Source organism: Rutidosis leptorrhynchoides, chromosome 4, assembly GCF_046630445.1.
Source record: "Rutidosis leptorrhynchoides isolate AG116_Rl617_1_P2 chromosome 4, CSIRO_AGI_Rlap_v1, whole genome shotgun sequence".
Lineage (NCBI taxonomy): Eukaryota > Viridiplantae > Streptophyta > Magnoliopsida > Asterales > Asteraceae > Rutidosis > Rutidosis leptorrhynchoides.
Genome location: NC_092336.1, coordinates 572,983,365 through 573,004,570, shown reverse-complemented (window position 1 = coordinate 573,004,570; position 21,206 = coordinate 572,983,365). Strand labels below are relative to the sequence as shown.

The 21,206-nt window shown below is 33.7% G+C and overlaps 2 protein-coding genes and 1 non-coding gene across 3 annotated transcripts; 2 read left to right on the top strand and 1 right to left on the bottom strand.

The window, feature by feature from the left end:
- The first annotated feature begins 4,652 nt into the window (after positions 1-4,652).
- On the top strand, positions 4,653-8,990 carry LOC139845432 (glucan endo-1,3-beta-D-glucosidase). Its single transcript, XM_071835690.1, has 6 exons — positions 4,653-4,863; positions 5,046-5,417; positions 6,637-6,926; positions 7,631-7,954; positions 8,179-8,464; positions 8,663-8,990. The coding sequence occupies exons 1-6, from the start codon at positions 4,803-4,805 to the stop codon at positions 8,695-8,697; spliced, it is 1,368 nt and encodes a 455-aa protein (XP_071691791.1). The 5' UTR covers positions 4,653-4,802; the 3' UTR covers positions 8,698-8,990.
- A 154-nt stretch (positions 8,991-9,144) lies between these two features.
- Positions 9,145-9,216, top strand: TRNAE-UUC (transfer RNA glutamic acid (anticodon UUC)). The gene has a single exon. It is a non-coding gene; the product is annotated as a tRNA-Glu (tRNA).
- Positions 9,217-9,676: 460 nt separating this feature from the next.
- On the bottom strand, positions 9,677-19,873 carry LOC139845431 (coatomer subunit gamma-like). Its single transcript, XM_071835689.1, has 18 exons — positions 19,690-19,873; positions 16,127-16,224; positions 15,974-16,024; positions 15,406-15,519; positions 15,106-15,306; positions 14,900-15,001; positions 14,306-14,413; positions 13,999-14,229; positions 12,881-13,131; positions 12,578-12,749; positions 12,168-12,323; positions 12,030-12,080; positions 11,600-11,740; positions 11,313-11,510; positions 10,791-10,922; positions 10,522-10,695; positions 10,182-10,421; positions 9,677-10,086 (listed from the first exon to the last, which is right to left on the bottom strand). Exons 1-18 carry the CDS (start codon positions 19,730-19,732, stop codon positions 9,895-9,897), a joined length of 2,655 nt encoding a protein of 884 aa, XP_071691790.1. The 5' UTR covers positions 19,733-19,873; the 3' UTR covers positions 9,677-9,894.
- Between the last annotated feature and the right edge of the window lie 1,333 nt (positions 19,874-21,206).

The following is a 21,206-nucleotide window of genomic DNA, read 5'->3' as shown; positions in this document are numbered from 1 at the left end:
CTTTCATACAAGATAACTAATACCCAATTAGAATGAACTAAAATTTCTGTATATTCGAGTTCACAGCTTGTATTTTGCTCCTACTTCCTACCAACCTAGCACTCTATTAACCAACACAAAACACCCAGCCTTTGTGCATCAAACATCACTAAAAAAGAAATTTTTAAAGAAAAGAAAAAGTAATTTCATCTATCGATTTGTAAGTAACACGAGAAAAGAAATGTAATGTCTCATCTGTTTTAAAACAGAAACATATCATGCTACAAGGTTGTCTCAAAGTAAATAGACTTGCATTATCCAACCAATCCAACATTTCATATTCGGTTCAGTGTCATTAAATTATAGCTAATCTAAAAAAAAAAAAAAAAAAAAAAAACGTTTGAAGTTGTGCTGTCTTACTTAAAAAATCAAATAATAGAAGTTATATTATCTCCAACATAGTTAAGTTAAGGAGATAGAGGCCCTAATGAGGGGCTTTTTATGGTGTCAAGGAGAGTTGAAACGTAGAAAAGCTAAAGTTAAATGGTCAAAGCTTTGCCTTCCGAAAGATGAGGGTGGTTTAGGTATTAAACGAATTAAGGAGTGGAATATGGCTTTACTGGCTTCTCACATATGGCGTATTCTCATCAACAAACAGTCGTTGTGGGTGAAATGGGTTCAAGTGTACCGTTTAAAAGGTAGAAATTTTTGGGATGCTCCTCTTGTTGCGGGAGCAAGTGTTGGATGGCGTAAGCTGATGAATATGAGGGAGACTATTCGCATGCATTTTGTTTATTTTCGAGCCTAAATTGAATTTCTAGGTAGGATTTAAAACCATGAAAATTTGATCCTACCATTTTTATGACGTCTTAATTTTATTTTTAATTATTTTTAAGTTTTAATTTTTTAATTTTTAATTTTATACGTGCTTGTCATATACAATTGCATTTTTTGTTCCGTAATTTCACACTCGATATCCTTCTAAACCCTCATTTTGTCTATTTTATTTTGTCTTTTATTTTTAACAGGATGTGATGATTTACTATTTACACTAAAGAATCATCATGGTGGAGAGTTTACTGATGCTCCAGGAAGGGAATATGTGAATGGGAAAGTAAGTTACATTGATTTTATTGACATGGATATGTTTTCAATACATGAGCTTGACCATCTCATTCAGGACCTGGGATATGATGGTTTTAAGGTGATAGTATATCACTTTCTTAGACCTGAAAGTGACCTTGATTTTGGTTTAGAACCATTAGGTTCAGATGATGATGTTAGAAATATGCTTAAATATGTCAAAGAAAGTAGGAAGAAGAATAGGATTGTGAAAATGTCTGTTTACACAGAACATGAACTCAACCCAAAGGTGATTGTGCCTGAGTTTGTTAGTCCAGCTGGTAGAAGTAAATTTGTTTTACAGGAGATAGTTGAGGAAGAGCAAATAACAGTTAAGAATAAACCAAAAGGTAAAAAAAGTAAAGTTGCTAAGAAACTAGTTGTAGAAGGAGCTGAAGTTTTAAAAGGTAAACTAATTGTTGAAGATGATGAACCATTGGTGCAATCTAGTGAAGCTCCAGTAGTTAGGGATTGTGGTAATAATGTTGAAGATGATGAACCATTGGTGCTATCTAGTGAAGTTCCAGTAATTAGGGAATGTGATATTAATGTTGAAGTTGATGAACAATTGGTCCCTGCATTGGAGTATATCAGAACATATATGATGAAAAGAATTGCTAATGTTAGAACAACAATCTCAAAGTGTAAAGGGCCACTTACACCAGCTGCCACTAAGATGTTTGACAACATTAAGAAAGAAGCAATGAAATGTGATGTTATTTAGAATGGGGATGATAAGTATCAGGTGAATGGTCATCATAAAGACCAATGTGTGGTTGACATGACTTTGAGAACTTGCAGCTGTAGAAAATGGGAGCTTACAGGCATGCCTTGTAAGCATGCAGTAGCTGCAATGTTGAACATGTCTGTTTATAGTCAAGATGTTGTTTTAGAGTCAAATGTCCATCATGTTTATTGGTTATCTACTTGGGAAAAAACTTATTCTCATACCATTAACCTGTGAAGGGCAAATCTGAGTGGGTCAAGTCTCCAGTGCCAACAACTTTGGTATGTTCAAAAAAATTCTAACTGCAGGTCGTCCTAAGAAGAACAGGAGGAAATCCCTTGAAGAAAAAGATGACATGGTTAATAAAGGAAAGCTGTCAAAGAAGGGTACAAGTATTAAATGTTCAAGGTGTGGAATATATGGTCATAATGTAAGGGGTTGCCCTAATGGAGGTGAAGGATTGAAAAGAAAGCAACCAAGTGGTAAAGGTGTCAACAAGCAATCAAGTGGTAAAGGTAGCAAGAAGAAAGCAAAAACTGGAAATGGTGGTCCTTGAATGTGTTTGTGTTTATTGTCTTTTGGTTTGTGTTAATTGTCTTTAGAACAATGTTATTTGGTATTTGGTGTTAGTTTAATGAACAATCTAGTGTACTGTCTTTTGGTTATTTGGTACTTGTGTAATGAACAATGATTTCCTTTATTTAGTACTTGTCTTTTGGTAATTTGGTACTTGTTATTTGGTACTTGTTATTTAGTACTTGTCATTAGCTAAATTAGAAAGAATCAAAACATTGATGTTTATTGATGTTAAAACACAACATTGGCACATACATTACTTCAGCATACATTACCAACATTTTACAATCAAGAAACAACACCATTGACACCTTAAAATACAATAAAGTACAATATAATTCCAACCCAATGAAGAAAAATAATCCACTTTAGTCTTCTTGTTTTTTGCTTTTTCAATTGAAGCAAATCTTGTTGTGGCTCATCCCTGATAGCGTCAACCCTCGTAGGTGGATCAATCCAACAAAAGAAACCACAATCCGAAAACTGAAAATATAACAGATTACAAACCATTTAATCAAACCTCATTTCTGGATTCGACATCAGAAATAAAATTAAAATAAAATTCGTCAAAAAGAAGAACCTGATTTGGACATATGAAGAAACGCCTATCTGGATTCTTTCGCGTTGTTGACGTTCGTTGAGCTGCAAGTATACCACAATTACAATAAACCATCGTTATTTGATGTGTTTGTTGACGACTGCGTGCTCAATTTTTAGAAAGATGGAACCCTAATTTGGGGACGATGGTTAAAAAGGGTGAGCTGTGAAGATTTGGGGGTTTTTATGAGAGAAGGAGAAAAAATAATGACAAAAATACCCTCACATGACAAGCACGTGATAAGGGGTAACGGTAGGTTTTGACAGAAAGTAGACGGGAGGACGGGGGATGTACTCTTTTCATAGTTTAGGGACTCGTACTGCACAAAAAAAGGAAAAAAGACCGGGAGTCAAAGTCGATGTAGAGTTCAGGGATGATGAATGAAATTTTGTCTTCTAGTAAATATAATTCGATAAAATTTATGACAATATTGATTTTTGAATATATTTTTACCCTTGTAATGTTTATCAAATATTATATAACATGCATAAAATAAAATGACTTAAATTTAAAGTTGAAAATAAAAAGCTACTTTCTTTGTAAAGTTAAAACAGAATTATTATATTGTTTCAAAACATGTGTATCGGCAGGGACATGTTAGCCCTGTGTTGACTTTGTCAACCCATCCAGCGGTCCCCGGTAGCTCACTGGAGCATGGCGAAACACCATCACTCATTTCCCCACAGCATGCCAGGCCCGATAAACGAACCTGCATTGTCATTGTTTCAATCTTCGTATGCGTGAGACCAAGGAATCATTTGGGCCCGGTAAGAATGGTTTTTGATCCAATTTTTGAAAAATCCTCACCTAGTGGGAATCGAACCCTCACCTCCCCTAAGGGAGAGTGAGTGATTCGCCACTAGGCTATTGGCCCATTCTTCACAATTATTATACGGGATGTATTGAATATTAATCCTATATACTACTCCGTAATTCTTGTCAACTTTGGTAGTTTTCAGATCACCTAACAATTTTTCAAAACAACCTCTCCAACTTTATTGAATGTACAAAATTTTCAGGGATGAAAAACGTAAAATTGCAATTTTATAAAAAATATTTAAACAAACTCCTTCCAGATATTCAACGGGTCGTATCTTCCCTCTCGCCGGGAGTTAAATTTTTCCGAATTCACTGTTCAAACCGAAATAATTTTACGAACACAATGCAACTAACTATGCGCGAAACAGACTATTTTTAAAAAACGATAAATATTTCAGGATATTTTTTATAGATATGTACACGTATAATAAACAACCTATCCTTTTCCCTTTTTAATGCAATTTTCCAGCGTTAAAAACGCGAAGTCCATTGATGTTCTAGGTAATAACCACGTGTTTTCAAACATACCCGTAACAATGCGTTTTTAATTCTGTAAATACATAACGCTACGTTAAATATGAATATGCAATCCGAAAAGTCCCGTCGCATGGCGCGGGCCAGAATTTTTGTAGTTTTTAAAATAAACGTAACGCTCCTTTGATTACTCCTTAGATTATTTTGTAAAATTTACACATGTCACACTTAATATTTAATCAAGTAACCGTTAGAACGTATCAATCAAATTATTAGATTATGTGGACTGTTACGAGTCAATAAACCAAACCGTACGTATGTTCAATTGTTCATATTTATCATCATCACCCACCACTCTCATCTACCACCGTCCTACTGGAATACACGACAAACTCACAACTACTCCAGGCCCCCCATCTTTCTAACTTGTACTCACTTACCCCCTTTCACACTTTCATCACCATTCACACACTGAACACACACTTACATACACACACTTACGTACACATGACATCCCTTCATCCTCTCATCTTCTTCATTATATTCACCTTTTTACTTCAATTTGCCAGTAAGCTATTCAATACTTTTTTTTTTAATTCTATTATTATTAAAACAATAATTTCGATATAGTCTCTGCCACAATGAATCAGAGATTCGGTCTGTTTCAAAAAAAATTTTGTTTGCGTTATTATTATATATTTAAATATTTAAATAAAATCGTGTTGATATGAATGAATGGATTATTAACAGATTCGCAATCGTTTGTCGGTGTGAACTATGGTCAAGTGGCCGACAACCTGCCGGCGCCGGAGGCAACGGCGAAGCTGTTGCAGTCGACGTCGATAGGGAAAGTGAGGATGTACGGTGCGGATCCTGGGATTATTCGGGCATTGGCGAATACGGGTATTGGGATCGTGATTGGAGCGGCAAATGGGGATATACCGGCATTGGCATCGGATCCGAATTATGCGACTCAGTGGGTTAACTCGAACGTGTTGGCTTATCCGGATAGTAATATTATTGTCATCACTGTTGGTAACGAAGTCATGACCGCTGTTGACCAAACTCTTGTGTCGCTTTGTCTGCCCGCCATGCAAAATGTCCAAAACGCCCTTAATGCAGGTAATTATATATCATTTGTTTTTTTTTTTATATATATTTCTCTATTTTCAGTTTCCTTTCCAAAATTTTCACTGTTTCTTTATTCTGTTAAGAGTATTACTGTATCATACTACTTTTATCGAAATGTATACAAAAAGTATTGTAATAAATTGAACGTAACAACATAGAAAATTATTTTCAGTTCTGTTAGTTAACACCAGTATTAAAGGCATTCATAGATGATTTTTTTATTTATTTTTGGTAAACTTGTATTTGTATTTTTATTTTTCATAAATAACAATTAGTAGTTTATCTAAGTAAAATTATACTATACGGAGTAGTATTTATTTATGTTAATTATATTATTTATATTAATTAACTAGGTTTTTAGCCCTTGGGATGCACTGTCGTTACAAAATACTATAAGTTAATGATTAGTATGTTAGTTGGAGTTATCAATCAAAAATATAATTAACAATGATAAATGAAAAGATTCAGTGATGAAACCTCAAATTTTATTTGATTTACGAAGTATTAATTTTTAATAATTCGAATATTTAAATAGTATAATTAGAGAACTAAACTACAAATGTTGCAACACTTCCTTATAAACAACATTTATTGTTGAATTGTTAGTTTGGTTTTCTTTGTTGGAAATCGGTACCTTTAGTCCATTCTTTCTTTTAACCCTCGAAAGTGCCAACATATAGTTGGTCATGAGTGAAAAGCGGACGCTGAAGAAATAAACCAACATGAGACGTTGGTTGTCCTTGTCTCTTATTAATGGTCAATGCGAAACACACTCAACATATATTGTCTTCTTCAAAATCTGAATGATATTCGTTTGTGAAAATGAACAATTAACATTCGTGAGATGCAAATTAGCTCCAATCATTTGATCTTCAAGTTTAGTGATTTGTAACCTTGTACCATTACATGAGCAATAGACCTTACATAGTATCAACTATTAGTTTCAAAGTAAATGAGCAAGACCTACGGTTTAAATAATGTACAATTATTAGATTCCAAATAAACTGTAATATGGCACCCTTAATTAAAAAACACATTAGTTGATACATGACATTTAGTTTGTATTCATATTCATGTCTTTAAACTTTGGAGTTGAGCTCTTAGTATCTACAACTAGCAATTATTTGAAACTGCTTTTCCTAGAATTAACGCATATCAATTTGGATATTATGAATGAAAACTAAAATAAGCGATTGTATGAATTATGCAGCATCATTAGGTGGAAAGATCAAGGTATCAACAGTGCACTCAATGGCAGTGCTATCATCTTCGGATCCACCTTCTTCCGCGGTTTTTAATTCTGGATTTAGTGACACCATGAGATCGCTATTGAAGTTCCACAGTGCAAATGGGTCACCTTTTATGATCAATCCTTACCCATTCTTTGCTTACCAAAGTGATACACGTGCTGAAACGTTGGCCTTTTGTCTGTTCCAACCCAACGCGGGGCGAGTTGACTCAGGCAACGGTATCAAGTACATGAACATGTTTGATGCACAGGTCAATTTACATTTCATTTTCAGTTATACTCTTCAAATCAGTTTTCTTTTCTTAAAACTGTATAATAGTTATATTGTACGAGTAATAAGGAGTAACAATTTCTGGATAAATACAACTAAAGATTTCGTTACTTGATCAATAATTTGGCTTCTCAACCATAGAATGTGTTAACCATATATTTTGGTCATTTTAGTTTATGTTATTAGATGAACTCGAGTGGCTTTATTGACCAAAATAATAAATCCAATATGTAGTACATATAACATAATTATAGGTACCTTACAAAATATATATGTATGCAAGAATAGGATTCCATGTGACTGGTACTTGTATGAACGTTCCATAGCATCCAATTCCTTCAATAATTTCTGATGATGCTTACTAAAGTTTTCACTTTTTCTACGTTGGGTAGTATGAATATGAAACAAAAATATATACAAAAAAATATTTATCTAGTTTAGTTTGATCAATTAGATGAATGCATTGCGAAAAAGTACATTACCAACTTAACTTGTTACATTCCTATTGCTTCTATATTGCGAGCGAAAAAAATTACTAGTCAACTTTAATTTTGGGTGATATCGGATAGTTTTAATAATTTAAAACACACATGATACATTTCTGAATTTGAACATAATGTTGGAACTGTAAAGCCATAATTAGCCGGCGAATATCTAACGGTACGTAGAGTAATTACATGACAGGTGGATGCTGTGAGGTCTGCTTTAAATGCAATGGGGTTCAAGGATGTTGAAATAGTGGTTGCAGAAACAGGGTGGGCTTACAAGGGTGACCCGAATGAAGCTGGGCCCAGCATGGATAACGCTAAAGCCTACAATGGTAATTTGATTAACCACCTCAGATCAAAGGTTGGAACACCATTAATGCCTGGAAAATCAGTTGATACTTATATCTTTGCACTCTATGATGAGAACTTGAAGCCTGGGCCGGGCTCTGAGAGATCGTTCGGGCTTTTTAAGCCCGATCTCTCCATGACTTATGATGTGGGTCTTTCCAAAAATAGTCAGGTTAGAACTAATCACAGTCACTATTTTCTCTAATTTTTAAAACAGAACTTTTGGTAGAAAATGCCAAAAACAGGACTATTGTTAAAAAAAAATTGCTTGATTCTCATTTTTACATTATTATATAGATTTTCATTCTTTACATCTGCCCAAAAATGGTATAATCTATTGACAATTAAAACCATTACATTTACTATATTCGTTTTGGTTAATTTGATATCATCTAGACTCCGACAACGCCAACAAATCCATCAACACCATCACCGGTTCAATCGGCAGGATGGTGTGTGCCTAAAGCTGACGTGTCAGATGCACAATTGCAGTCAAATCTAGACTATGTATGTAGTCAAGGTCTTGATTGTGGTCCAATTCAACCTGGTGGTGCTTGTTTTGAGCCGAACACAGTAGCAGCCCATGCTGCTTATGCGATGAACCTTCTCTATCAAACAGCTGGCAGGAACCCATGGAATTGTGACTTCCGTCAAACGGCAACTGTCACATCCAATAATCCTAGTAAGTTTCTTTCCACTTTTAGCAATCTTTATAGAATTCAATTAAAAATCGAACATGATAGAATATGAAATAATTCCTTCATATTTAACGCTATTTACATGAAGATAATCAATATGAATCATGTGTGTAACATTCTTTAACCTGATTCAATTATGTAAATATTTCATGTATAAACATGTTTTCACTTATTTTTTGCAGGTTATAACAGTTGTGTTTATCCCGGTGGAATATGAACTTGTATGTTGTAACTTGTATCATAGGAATCTATAGGTTAATTATAAACCCATGATTTCAAGGTATTACAAAATGATGAGCCTAAATAACATCAAGTTCTTTAAATTCTTGGTGTCAAACTTTTGTTTCGGCAGATCCTGGAAGAAAGGGTACCTAAATTATGTGGATAAATTTTCTGAAATAAATCTTATTGAACTTGGAGAAACTGGTTTCTGCATCCTACTTATTGCTACAGAGTTGAGATAAGATCATTGTAAATTTTGTAGCTATGAATTTATGATATTAATATAACAAACTGTATTTTTACTATATAGTATATATGTTGTGTTGTTTTTTTCCTCCTAAATCTTTTGTATGTCATGTATCATGTATGTACTATCTGGGCGTATTGGTTACTTGTCTTTAACAAATAGTTAAAACCTAATAAATCGTAGTAGTAACGTAAATCCATTGTCGTCCAGCGGTTAGGATATCTGGCTTTCACCCAGGAGACCCGGGTTCGATTCCCGGCAATGGAATTTTTTTTATATTGTTAACATTTACTCCGTAAATTTTAAGTGGAGTCTAGGAGACCCAGGTTCGATTCCCGGCAATGGAATTTTTTTTATATTGTTAACACTTCGTAAATATTAAGTGGTGGAGTATGCTATTTCCTTTATAGCCCCTACGGTTTTCATAGTTTATACTCCAACCCAGAAACTTTCCATCATCTTAACTTAATAGATTAGGGTTCAGCTTATTAGATTAGGATTGTTAATTTGAAACAATGAGCCCACATTATTACTTAATTTTAAAAAAGATAAGACCCTTGAAGGCTACCCATGTTGGATTAAAATAATATAGATATGCAAAGGGATCATTTTACGCGACTGCATAGACTACTTGACCGAAGGGTCTCGAGTTGATCTATATATCACAAAATGGTTCCTCCTTGTAACGGAAAAATAATGTGTAAACTTTGATCAAACATACCTAATATACAACCAATAGTCAGAAACTGAAGTACAAGCAAATACATATACGCTGTTTTAACCACAAATATTAGGGTCTTGAAGAGACTACCTTAAAAGAATGTATTATTGACCATAAGGTACAAAAAAACAATGTTTATATTCCTATAATCCCCCAGGCTCACCAAGCAACATTCTCGTGCTTTCATTCGTTTCACGTAAAAATTGAGAAAAACAAAAAATCGACTAGTTGGCAACTAGCTCATGAATCGCGTCACTCACACTTTCATCCTCAGATCTAACAGCAAGTTTCATCGCAACCTCTTTAGCACTATCAACTCCAAACGATAATCGAACAAGTACCTTCACATTGCCTATATACACACCAGATAACAAGCACGTGTGTGACCTTGAGTTGGCGGCAACCACCTCGGTACCCTAAAAGATAATACCGTATAAATTTGTCATTAAAAACTTTCAAGTTTCAACACAGAAAGTGACATATAAACTATATATGTAGAGGATTTAGTTACCTCACAAGGTTGCATGCCAAGAAGGTTGATAACGGCACTAACGGCTTCTTTTAAACTGTCCCTTGGGCCAAGACCATACTCATCAACACGCTCGAAGCCTTCGCCCAAATTTTCCCATGCATTTCTAAAATTGGAAACCCCGACTTTAAGCATGTAGTCTGCTGAAACAACCTCAAATTCCTCCAGCTGGTATTCATCTTCCACACCTTCTTCCTCGGCCTCACCAGTAGACGGATCAACCTTGAATCATGTTCAGAAAAAAAGTAGAATTAACGATTAACAAATATATTAAATAAAAAAAAATGTATATCACAAAGTTAAAAGAAATGTAGAAGATTACCTCTTTAACGATGAACCTCAACACGTTACTGAACTTGCCAACAGCTGAAACCCCTTCTGGTTTTTCAAATGCCACAAACGTTTGTCCTGGTGTATCATATGGTAGGGATTTTAATGGTTTTGTTACTAATTCTTCAAATTCTTCGGCTTCAGATGCATCCACAACAATGGTGACCTAGAACCGAGCCACAACAAAAAAGGAGAGTATTTTATTAATATTATTCGGAAAAACAAGCATCGTGGCTCTAAGGGAATGAATTTTGGGCTTACATCTTCCAATAACTGCTCAGGAATCGTATTGGTACAGTTGTACTGGAACACGATATGCTTATCAAATATGTGTTTGACAACATTGACTGCATACTCCGTTTCAGCTTCGGTGAGCTCCACTGGTGCAGAGGACTGGAAACAGAAATTAATTGTTTACAACAACATTATAATAATCAGATAAAAAAGACATTGGTCCTAGAGGTCGTAAAATGGGACGGATCTGGTTGGCTTGGGTAAGAGGTTTGTAATCAATATTAGCACATAGTAGTTTATCAATTACGATTACAAAAATTATTTTATTTCAGTATTGGTCTAACTTTCTGAACAAAAAAAAAAAAAAAAAAATTAATGCTATAAAGTTTCATTTTGACCTGTTACCTTTAAAGCTATTTTTATTTATATTATATTTTTTGCCCATTTGACATGTTTGAATCGAACCATTCGTAAGTATATGGGTTGAAATTGCCACCTCTACAGAAACTGATAAGTTAACAAATAAAATTATTTATTCCATTAACAAACCTTGAATAGGTGCCCGAAAGTTGAGAATTCTGGAATTGACAATAGTAATTTTTCACAAGAATCGACTGTTGAAGTGGGGCCAGCCGGAGGAGCACCTAGACCACTAGGCTTTTTAGCTGCAGCCTTTTTCTCTGCAAATGGCTGAGACTTGACCTCCCTTGATACAGACCTAATACTGAAAGGTTCTTCTGATGGTTCCTGCAATGAGAATAAACAAAAAATTATATATTATATATAATTATGCAACTAAAGTCGTAACGTAACAGGAATTAGGTGTAGCGCCTTACATAGTTCTTTAGACTAGTTTCGAGGTTGGCAAGTGGAAGATCAAATGATCCAAAGAGGAATTCCTTAACCTCTTTATCAGTTTCAACAACAGAGCCATCACCTCCAATAGTATTTAAATACAGAGTAGCCCTATCACGAACCTACACATAATGTCAGAAATACGCTTATCATATACAAGTAGAGGTAGCGGAATGTGCAGGTTGGGTGTCGGTTTGGTTATGGGTCGGTTTGGTTTTAATGGTTCATTTTATAGTGCAGATTGATGCAGGGTGGATTCTGGATTGAACGTTTTGTCCTTATACAGGATTATATATATTTTGTCTAAATATTTGAACAATATATGGCAAGTCAAATATAGCCTTAATTTAGGGACAGGTGGGTCAATAATGATAAGTAGAAAACTTATTACATTTTATATATACAACTGACCTCGTCATCATTATCATATAAGCAACGTCTCAGCAAAATAAATATGCGGGGCTGCAGTACAGTATAGTTCATCTCAATTATTAGCAAAATAATTCTTCTCGATTTGATATTGTGATAAGAATTTGGAAATAAAGATACCTTTAATGAGTCAACCGTAGCACCAAACTTGGCCAAGGTGCTCACTGCACTGGCTCGAACAGTCGGGTTCTCAAGTGGCACACGGTTATATATATACCGTATGAATTTGCTGGGATCTGAAGTCTTTGGTCCCTCAATGCCTAGAAAATGAAGAATCTAACCACATATACATGTAAACAAGTTTAGTACCATGACAGATGGAAATACAGGAATGCTAAAAGCTGGAGAGAAAATCTAGAGGTGACAAACTGGGCGGGTTGGATTTCTGACCCACTTCCTAAAATGCACTTCTTTTTTCACCATTGGGAGATAAAACATTAGCCGAAACACTCCATTTATAAGTACAAAAGCCATGATTGCCACTTCTAAGAAAGCTAACAAGAATATTAAGATAAAGAACATGCTATAACCTGTGTTGAAAGATATGTAAATTCACAATCCTCGATGAATTCACACAAGTGAAGAAGACCACTCTCTTTTGCATCTGGAATATCTCTTATAATAGTTACAATTGAATCAACAATTGCTTTCTTGTACTCAAATCCACCTTCCTCCCTCAAAATATTGCTTAAAAAACCCATCCTAAAAAAAAAATAAAAAAGAAAAAAAAAAAAAAAAAAGGGTAAGTAATTAAGATGAATATGTGATTGTGAGATGCAGTAATATGGAACTTCCAAATGAAGAATTTAAGGAATAAAGTTAAACACACTCACAATGTTCTGAACTTAAGGGGAAACTTCAAACACAAGGATCTAATGGCATCAACTACAACAATTTTGAATTCGTCGGCAATGTCAGACATGAAGTTGGTAATTTGTTTCATCAAACGATCAACGCCAGATTCATTGCCTGTTTTGAGCAGTGTAGTAATGGCAAGGGTTGCAATACTTCTATTTTGATCTGAAATTAAACTCTCCATATCTATGTTACATGTAGTTACAGCCATTGGATGAGTCATTGCCACCTGTACATGGTACCAACTATCATACATCACAATAGATACTATAGATCCAAGATACACCATATACACCTCAGACAAGGAAAAAATACGAGCATAACATAAGATATCATTACGTTCAACAGCACCTTTGTTATATAAACACACTTAGATAAACACAAATTTACTTTCCTGAAAGCCTATAATTGCACATTTGGAAAAAACATATTTGGACTGGACTTAAGATATCATATGCACCTCATCCAAATTTTTAGTTAGGGCCATTTGTTTTGAGCTTAAATTTACTTTCTTTATTGTAATTACAGTACATGCAAGTTGAAACATTTCAACACATTTAGATATGTGCTTAATTGTGTTAAGTTTATTACACATTTCAATTCTGACACATAAAATACTTTAGTCAATGCATATTTTATCTGTTCTATATGGAGTAGATTATGCGTGCTTATAAAAGCCTCTAATTACTAGTGTAGATAACAAGAAGGTATTCTTATAAATGTACAGCTCAAAAGTCAAATACACTTTTAGTCGTTCTCATAACATATATTGGGTCACATTATTCTTTTCGGTTACATATTCAGTTATATTAAATAAGAATGTGAACAATTAAACATCAAACAAGTTGGTTAAAGATATTTTTTTTTCACTAGGAAAGATGATTTCTAAAATTCATTAACCATTGTCAATCAAAGCATCGCAAATTTCTGTTAATATAGTTTTTCAACACAAACACACCAATACCAAAATGGATCGTGAAAAGGAAACGAAAAGAAAGGACCAACAAACTGTTTTCATGATCATGACACTTTAAGCCAGATATATATCGTGTGAAACTAAGAACAGTTGGGTTTTCTTTACAGATTTAAAGTATACCTTGTTTAATGTACGGACAGCAGCAAACCGTAATACTGGCTTAGACGAACTTAAGAAAAGCTGTAAAACAGTAATTGCAGGGGTTAATTCTCGGCTGGTAACACCACTCAATTCTGTTATTGCTCTTGCAGCCTCAAAAATGACCATTTCTGCCTTGTGACGGAGACAGCCTTCCAAATAATCATAAAATGGACGATCCCCGGTTTGACTGTTGTTTGACTCCCGTATAACCTGAAAACATTTTTTAACGCGTGTCAGTGATTCAAATCATGCGCAACAAACATGTTACCATAGCAAAATAACGTACCTGACTGGTGTACCGGATCAACAAGCATTGAGCCAAAGGTGAACGAACAGTACCCTTTGTCAAGCTTGTCACTAATTTGCTTACAGCTAACCGATCGTTTTGTCTTATCTGCAAAAAGAATAGTTCTTTTAAACAATGGTTTGAGCATTCAGCGCGCTTGTTTCTTACCTCTGAATGACATATGATGTTGAATGGTTGAGAAACCATTCAAAGTTTGAAAACTATCTTAACCATTAAGCACCTAAATTTCATGTAGTATCCTCTTTAAGTTATATCATAACACTTACTAAAAAGTTATATTGTTTTTTTATTCATGCAAAAGGTTAAAAGGGTAATTATAAATCATTCACGATGTTCATTCAAAATGATTATCAAACAGGTTATTGTCATTCGGAACCAACTTCATCTGGAACCTTTGATTCATTCAGATTATGAACCGTTCAACGCTTAATCGTTCAGTTTTATCAAACGCACCCTTAAACAAGGTCCATAATTTGTAACAGACTATATGAGCGTGATGTCATAGAAGAAGCGAAACTATTCAGAAGCTTATGAAACATTAATATTACAATCTGCAACGTTCAACTGTCATACCTGTTGGAGCAAAGCAAGTGCATGAAATTGTACAAGTGCAGACCTAGACTGAACAGCTTCTTGTATCTCATTACTCCATCTTTTCACAATTTCCGGGTTTGTCTAAGATATAGAAAATATAAGATATGTAAAAACATTTATATTTATATAATTTATATAAAGTATAGATAACAAACTAATGAAAATGTTCAAACAGTATGTTGTACCTGGAGCAAATGGATACCACTGACTAGGGCTGCACTTGCCACTACAGGGTTTTTGTCAACAATAGCTTGTTTTAAATATCTCTCAATTTGAGTAAGAAGAGTTCCATCTGTAATGCGACAGAGAACACGAATTGCATTTGCTCGGTATACATCAGTTTTACTATTCATGTCTTTCATAAGGGAACTAGTGACAATAATAACCTAAAATGCACAAAAATATTAACGACGTTAGTAAACCTAACAGAAAAAAATATGTGTAGATAATTAAAATATATAAAGAACTATTTTATTTGTTGAGACCTCATCTGCAGAGGGAGAGAGCTCTTTTATTATCAAATAAACCATTCTTCTTAATCCAATATCTCTAGCCTGGAAAAGTTTTGTTACTGAAAAGAAAACTTCTGTAGCTTCAGTCTGCAAACGAAGAGCAGTGATTTAGTACATCGAGATTATGTCAAACAAAACTAGAAATATGTTAATTTGCAAGACTTTCAAGCACAACAAAGATGGATGGATGATAGCCGAAAAGGTTATAACCTATAATAAATACAAATACACATACACACACACACATTATGATTGTATTTAACTCAGGAGTACAAAACACTGATAAATTATTCCTTGCATAGATTTAATACTTATATGTAGCAGATGCAACAAAATGACATCTATATGTGAACTTCAGGACATAAAGGCTTGCCAATCTGCTTGATGTGGAAGGTTACTATTACTAACATCGGCTTCAAATTATATATGTAAACTAGATAGAAGCCCTGAACCTAGTTTCCTATCTTACAATAACCATCCTATGTATTTGTACAGAAGTTGAGTGTTGTCTTTCTGAACAGTCAATGGAGTACGATCTAACCTTTGTAAAGCTATCACCTTGGTTCAGAAGATAAAGCAGCTTTGTAATAACCTGGCAATAGAACAAAGAATATAATTCAATTAAACATCATCAATGTAAGAGTAAATCAAAAGGTTAACTAGCAGGGATCAGGTGTTGAAAAAAATCAAGTACCTGAGAACACCTCCTTGAATCTAGTTGAGGATCATTGAACACCCTAGCCTCCTGAAGAACAGCTCCCTTCTCAATTCCTGAAAAGGGGGAGTACTCGGCTGCACATGACAGAAAGAACTCATTTATACACGCAAAACAAAAAACAAAACAAGAAACAGAAAGTTCCACTATTGAGAGTACAGATATGATATTCGACGAATCTGAAGTATATGCATCCCAAAAGAGATGGAACAAGCAAGTGCGGCTGTGCGGGTCCATACTTCTAGTAGTAAACGTAACCTAAGTGTTTTAGACATAACCTAGTGTCTCATAAGGAAAGTAAGGTGTTGTTTGTTTTCTAAGATATTTTTGTCTGAAGTTATGCGGACCATGTCTGTAAAGAAGATGTAGTTTAAGGGTCTGTATGTTGAATAGTGAAGATTGATCGTTTTTCTTGTTTGCAGCACTAAGAAACATATTTCTAAGTCGGCAGTATATGTAAATAGAATAAGACATTATTTTATACTATGTCTAAAAACAAACAGTTTGTAGCAAAAAAAATCGCGGGCGCGCAGACATAAAAAGATCTGCAAACTGAAAAACAAATAACACCTATTTGAACAATATTCCGATAATAATAAAGATTATTTGTGCATCCTAACAATAGATATGAAATTATATTTGCAATTATCTCTAGTTTAATTTGATTTACAAATAACAATTAATGAAATTTTAATACAAATAATTCTACTTAATTATGAAAAGGTTTACATTTAAAATGCCTGATAAACCGTTAGTAAAACTTAAATAGATACGGATATCTTATAAACATCATGATGATGAAAAATAGAAAATATTGCTCTTATTAATTACTAACCCAACACTCACATACATCATCACATTCCCACAAACTTAATTACATCCTCTCTATGTTCTTTCAATCCCAAATCAATTTTCGACGATAATTTTCAAATTCTTGATTCGCCGAGTTTTATGGTTTTATTCGGTAATAATGCTTGAAACAAACAACAATTTCATGGAAGACTAGAAAACTAAAACAACGGTGATGGATTGCTTGAACGCAAATGTATCCAACATAAAACCGGTGGACGAGGTTATAAAAATTAAACACATTCTTGACATTGAACCAGTTATAAGTAATTTGTTAATAAAGCTTCAAAGCATTGTTCTATATGTGAAAGTTCTTGAGGCAACTAGGGTTTGGAAAGTCGGTAAGTTGTCTTCAAAATCACACGTCTATTAAAGTTAAACAAATTGTGAGAAATATAATTAAATCGTGGAAAGGTATTGTGCATGAATGCATGGATGCTACGGAAAAGAAAGAGCGGAAAAGTGGTGATGATCATGTAATAAAGAAATACATTATAAAGATTATGTTTACTATTATTGGGTTATGTCTACTACCAAACATTTCCATCCTTTCACAAGTCTCCCAGAAATCTCACAAGGAATCTTTGACTCGCGTTTTTCGAGAGCCCTAACAGTTCTCCTATCCCCGTTTTCTCAAGCATTTGCTAAGTCAAAACATGGGTTTGACATTGAAAATGCTTGAAGATACAGGGAAAGAAAAAACTGTTATGGCTCCCAAAAAACATGAGTCAAAGGTTGTTTGTGACACTGCTAGGAGAATTGTTGAAGTATGAAAACGTTTGGTAGTAAACATAACCCATCTATAATAGACATAACCTTTATAGTATTTTTCTTTATTACATGATCATCATCACCTTTCTGTTTTTTCTTTTCTGTGGCAACCCATTCATGCAACATACCTTTCCACAATTTAATTATATTTCTTGCAATTTGTTTAACTTCAATCGACGTGTGGTTTTTAAGACAACTTACCGACTTTCCAACCAGGATTGCCTCAAGAGCTTTTACAAATACAACAATGCCTTGGAAGCTTTATTAACGAATCGCATATTCAGTTTATCGCGACTCATTTCAAAAATATGTTTAATTATTAATACCTCGTCCATCAATTTTCTGCAGGAGACATTTGCATTCCAGCTATCCATCGCCGTTGTTTTAGCTTTTAAATCTTCCATGAAAATTTTGTTTGTTTCAAGTGTTATTTTTTAAATGAATAAAACCATAAAACCCCACAAATCAATAATTTGAAAACTATCGCCGAAAATTGATTTGTGATTGAGAGAAAGTGAAGAGAAAGTAAATAAGTTTGCGTGAATGTGATGTTGTTTGTGAGTGTTGTGTTAGTAATTGATAAGATCAATATTTTCTCTATTTTATATAATCATGTTTATAAGATATTTGTATCCATATTTATTTAACTAATAAGTTCTACTAACGGACTAACGGTTTGTCAGGCATTTTAAATGTGAAAATTTACATAATTAAATAGAATTAGTCATTTAGTTGTATTAAATTTCATTAATGTTATTTATAAATCAAATTAAACTAGTAATAACCGCAAATATATTTTCATATCTATTTTTAAGATTCACAACTAAATCTTTATCTTCACTATTATTTATTATTATTATTATTATTATTATTATATTATATGTATTGTGTGTATGTATATATGTATATATTATATAGTTACTTTCCGTGTGTGATACAACAATTTAAATACAGAGTCACATGTAACATTTTAATTTTACACATTATTACAAGATGATTTACAACACTGCACATAAAATTTAGGCATATAGAGATCACAAAACACTCATCCTTATCCCATTATCTCAATACCGTGTCAGATCTAACGATATCGAATTACAAAAATACACTGATATAAATGACCTTCAACCAATGTAGAGTATATAACTTACCAATACCGACATTGCGCCAAAGACTCCAGGCTAACTCCTACATCACTAAGTACTTAGAATCTAAAGAAATTTACTAGATAGAGATGTTCCTCAATTATTCAGATGCAATTCAACAACTAAGAACAATAGTTTAGCAGTTATCATACAAATAACAATAACATATTTATAAACTTTAATATAGCTCTATTTTGTTGACAACCCTTCCAGCCAACCTGCTTTCAGATCAGCTGACATTTAGCTAACATACACAGTTATAGGAGCTTACAAATTGGCTTAAGTACATTACTATCAAAACCTATCTAACCACAATGTAGATCTAAACCATAACTTACATCATATAATAAATCACAAAGTATCACAGTAATGTCCACGTGGACCGTTCAGATCGATTAACATAACAAATTTAATATAATTACAACCACTGTTGAATTTATGATAGTTATAGGAGCTTAAAAATTGGCTTAAGTACATTACTATCAATACCTATCTAACCACAATGTAGATCTAAACCATAACTTAAATCATATAAATCACAAAGTATCAGTAATGTCCACGTGGACCTTCAGATCGATTGACATAACAAATGCAATAGCTTACAAATCAAGTTGGCTAAAACTACATTCGCGAACTGATTAACCGAAATACAGATCTAAAATTGAAATCGGGGAATCGTAAAAATCACACGATAAAACGAGAACGGAGATAGCAATTAACAATAAAATGAAGTTTGGAGAGTCAGTGGAAGGAGATTGAAGTTAATAAAAGTTTTACCTTCTTCATCGCGATCATCGTCTTTCTTCACGTACTGCGCCATTATAGAAATAGAATGAGAATTTTAGACCTAATTGTGAGATTGATTGGGATTATGAATCAGATCTTGGTGTAGTGTGTCGGTGCGAGTGAATTTGAGAGCCAAACAGAAAGTTTACGAGCAGATCTCCTCTCTCTCTCTCCCCCTCTCTATCCTTGCAATAGAAATTGTGATTCAACTGTCACAACTTATATACTAAAGTTCAGGTCCCAAAAAAAAAAAAAAAAATATTACATTTTATATTTTTTTTACACAAAATTCGTACATGTGTTTATGACTTTTTTTTAAAATCGTCTCTGTGTTAACAAAACTGCATAAATCATCCTCAAATGCTAAATAACGTCACAAGTTAGTCCCTGCCTCAACTTTTGTTAAACTCTCCGTTAGTCAAAAATACATGATTGGTCCATGAAATTTCTTAAAAATTTGCAATAAAGATCCTTTTCATCATCTTCAAGATGAAGCTTTATAAAAAAGTTGGGGACAAAAAAGTGTAATACTCACACACAATATAAGAACATGGCTCACTCACGTTTCTACTTTTCTATTTAACTATACAAAAAAGCACCATCGCAACCCGAGCGACTAGCATCACCGTCGCTATCAACTCTCTGGTACCGGTCAAATCGAGGTGAACAAATCGAAAACTCTCATGGTTGAATTTTATCGTATTTTCGATTATGTCAGTGTTCCTTTCGATACTCTCGCACAATTCCTTAATAAAAACCCTAGGTGTATCGCTTTTCTTAACTACGAGTATATCATAAGCTCACGAATTTCTGATTGAATAGAATTTTAAAAGGCACATACACAACTTCATGGCTTAACCATCTAAGATACTTCTCTTCAAGGGCTAACAGAAGATCGTAATGATTGAGATCAGCGTAAGGCGTGATGCCTGCAACAACAATATATCATCTCATTACTATTATGTTTATAAACTGTTGTTTTTCTTATCAATATTGAATATTGAATTGATGGTTATTAATTTTTATCCAAAAGGGTATATAATATTGTTTGAGACAAGGAAATTGTACTTGTCTTTTCGAACCATAAAACAACTACAAAATAACCTTGTATCAATGATATTGATCTACTGTAACTTCTCCTGTTGCATTGTTTGGCTCCAATAGTATTAAAGAATTACAATTAATTTAAACTTATGACTTATAAAATTTGGTATAAAATATTTCTTAATATTGACCTACAATGATTGTTCATTAGTTTGTCTTTTTTTAGTTTGGGTAAGAAGTTCAATTGTGCCAACAAAAAAAAAAAGTTCGTTTTAGGTACCAACGGATATTACTTCAGCCATATTCTTTTAATTTCTTAGTTCATCTTCTAGTTAAGTGTGTTCCCTATAAAGTATCTCATTTTGTTGTACGCCTTGCAGATGAAGATTATCTTTGTTTCACTAAAGCTTCATCTTGAAGATGATGAAGATGATATTTGTTGCAATCAAGAAACCTTAGGGACC

Bases quoted from the DNA above. Each gene is read 5' to 3' on its own strand.
- LOC139845432 (XM_071835690.1), top strand. From the start codon at position 4,803: ATGACATCCCTTCATCCTCTCATCTTCTTCATTATATTCACCTTTTTA. The intron at 5,418-6,636 runs GTAATTATATAT...TGAATTATGCAG, and splicing joins CCAAAACGCCCTTAATGCAG to CATCATTAGGTGGAAAGATC. The intron at 8,465-8,662 runs GTAAGTTTCTTT...TATTTTTTGCAG, and splicing joins TGTCACATCCAATAATCCTA to GTTATAACAGTTGTGTTTAT.
- LOC139845431 (XM_071835689.1), bottom strand. From the start codon at position 19,732: ATGGCGCAGTACGTGAAGAAAGACGATGATCGCGATGAAGAAG. The intron at 16,225-19,689 runs GTAAAACTTTTA...TGTCATGTGCAG, and splicing joins CGATGATCGCGATGAAGAAG to CCGAGTACTCCCCCTTTTCA. The intron at 12,750-12,880 runs GTGAGTGTGTTT...TTTTTTTTTTAG, and splicing joins CCCCTTAAGTTCAGAACATT to GATGGGTTTTTTAAGCAATA.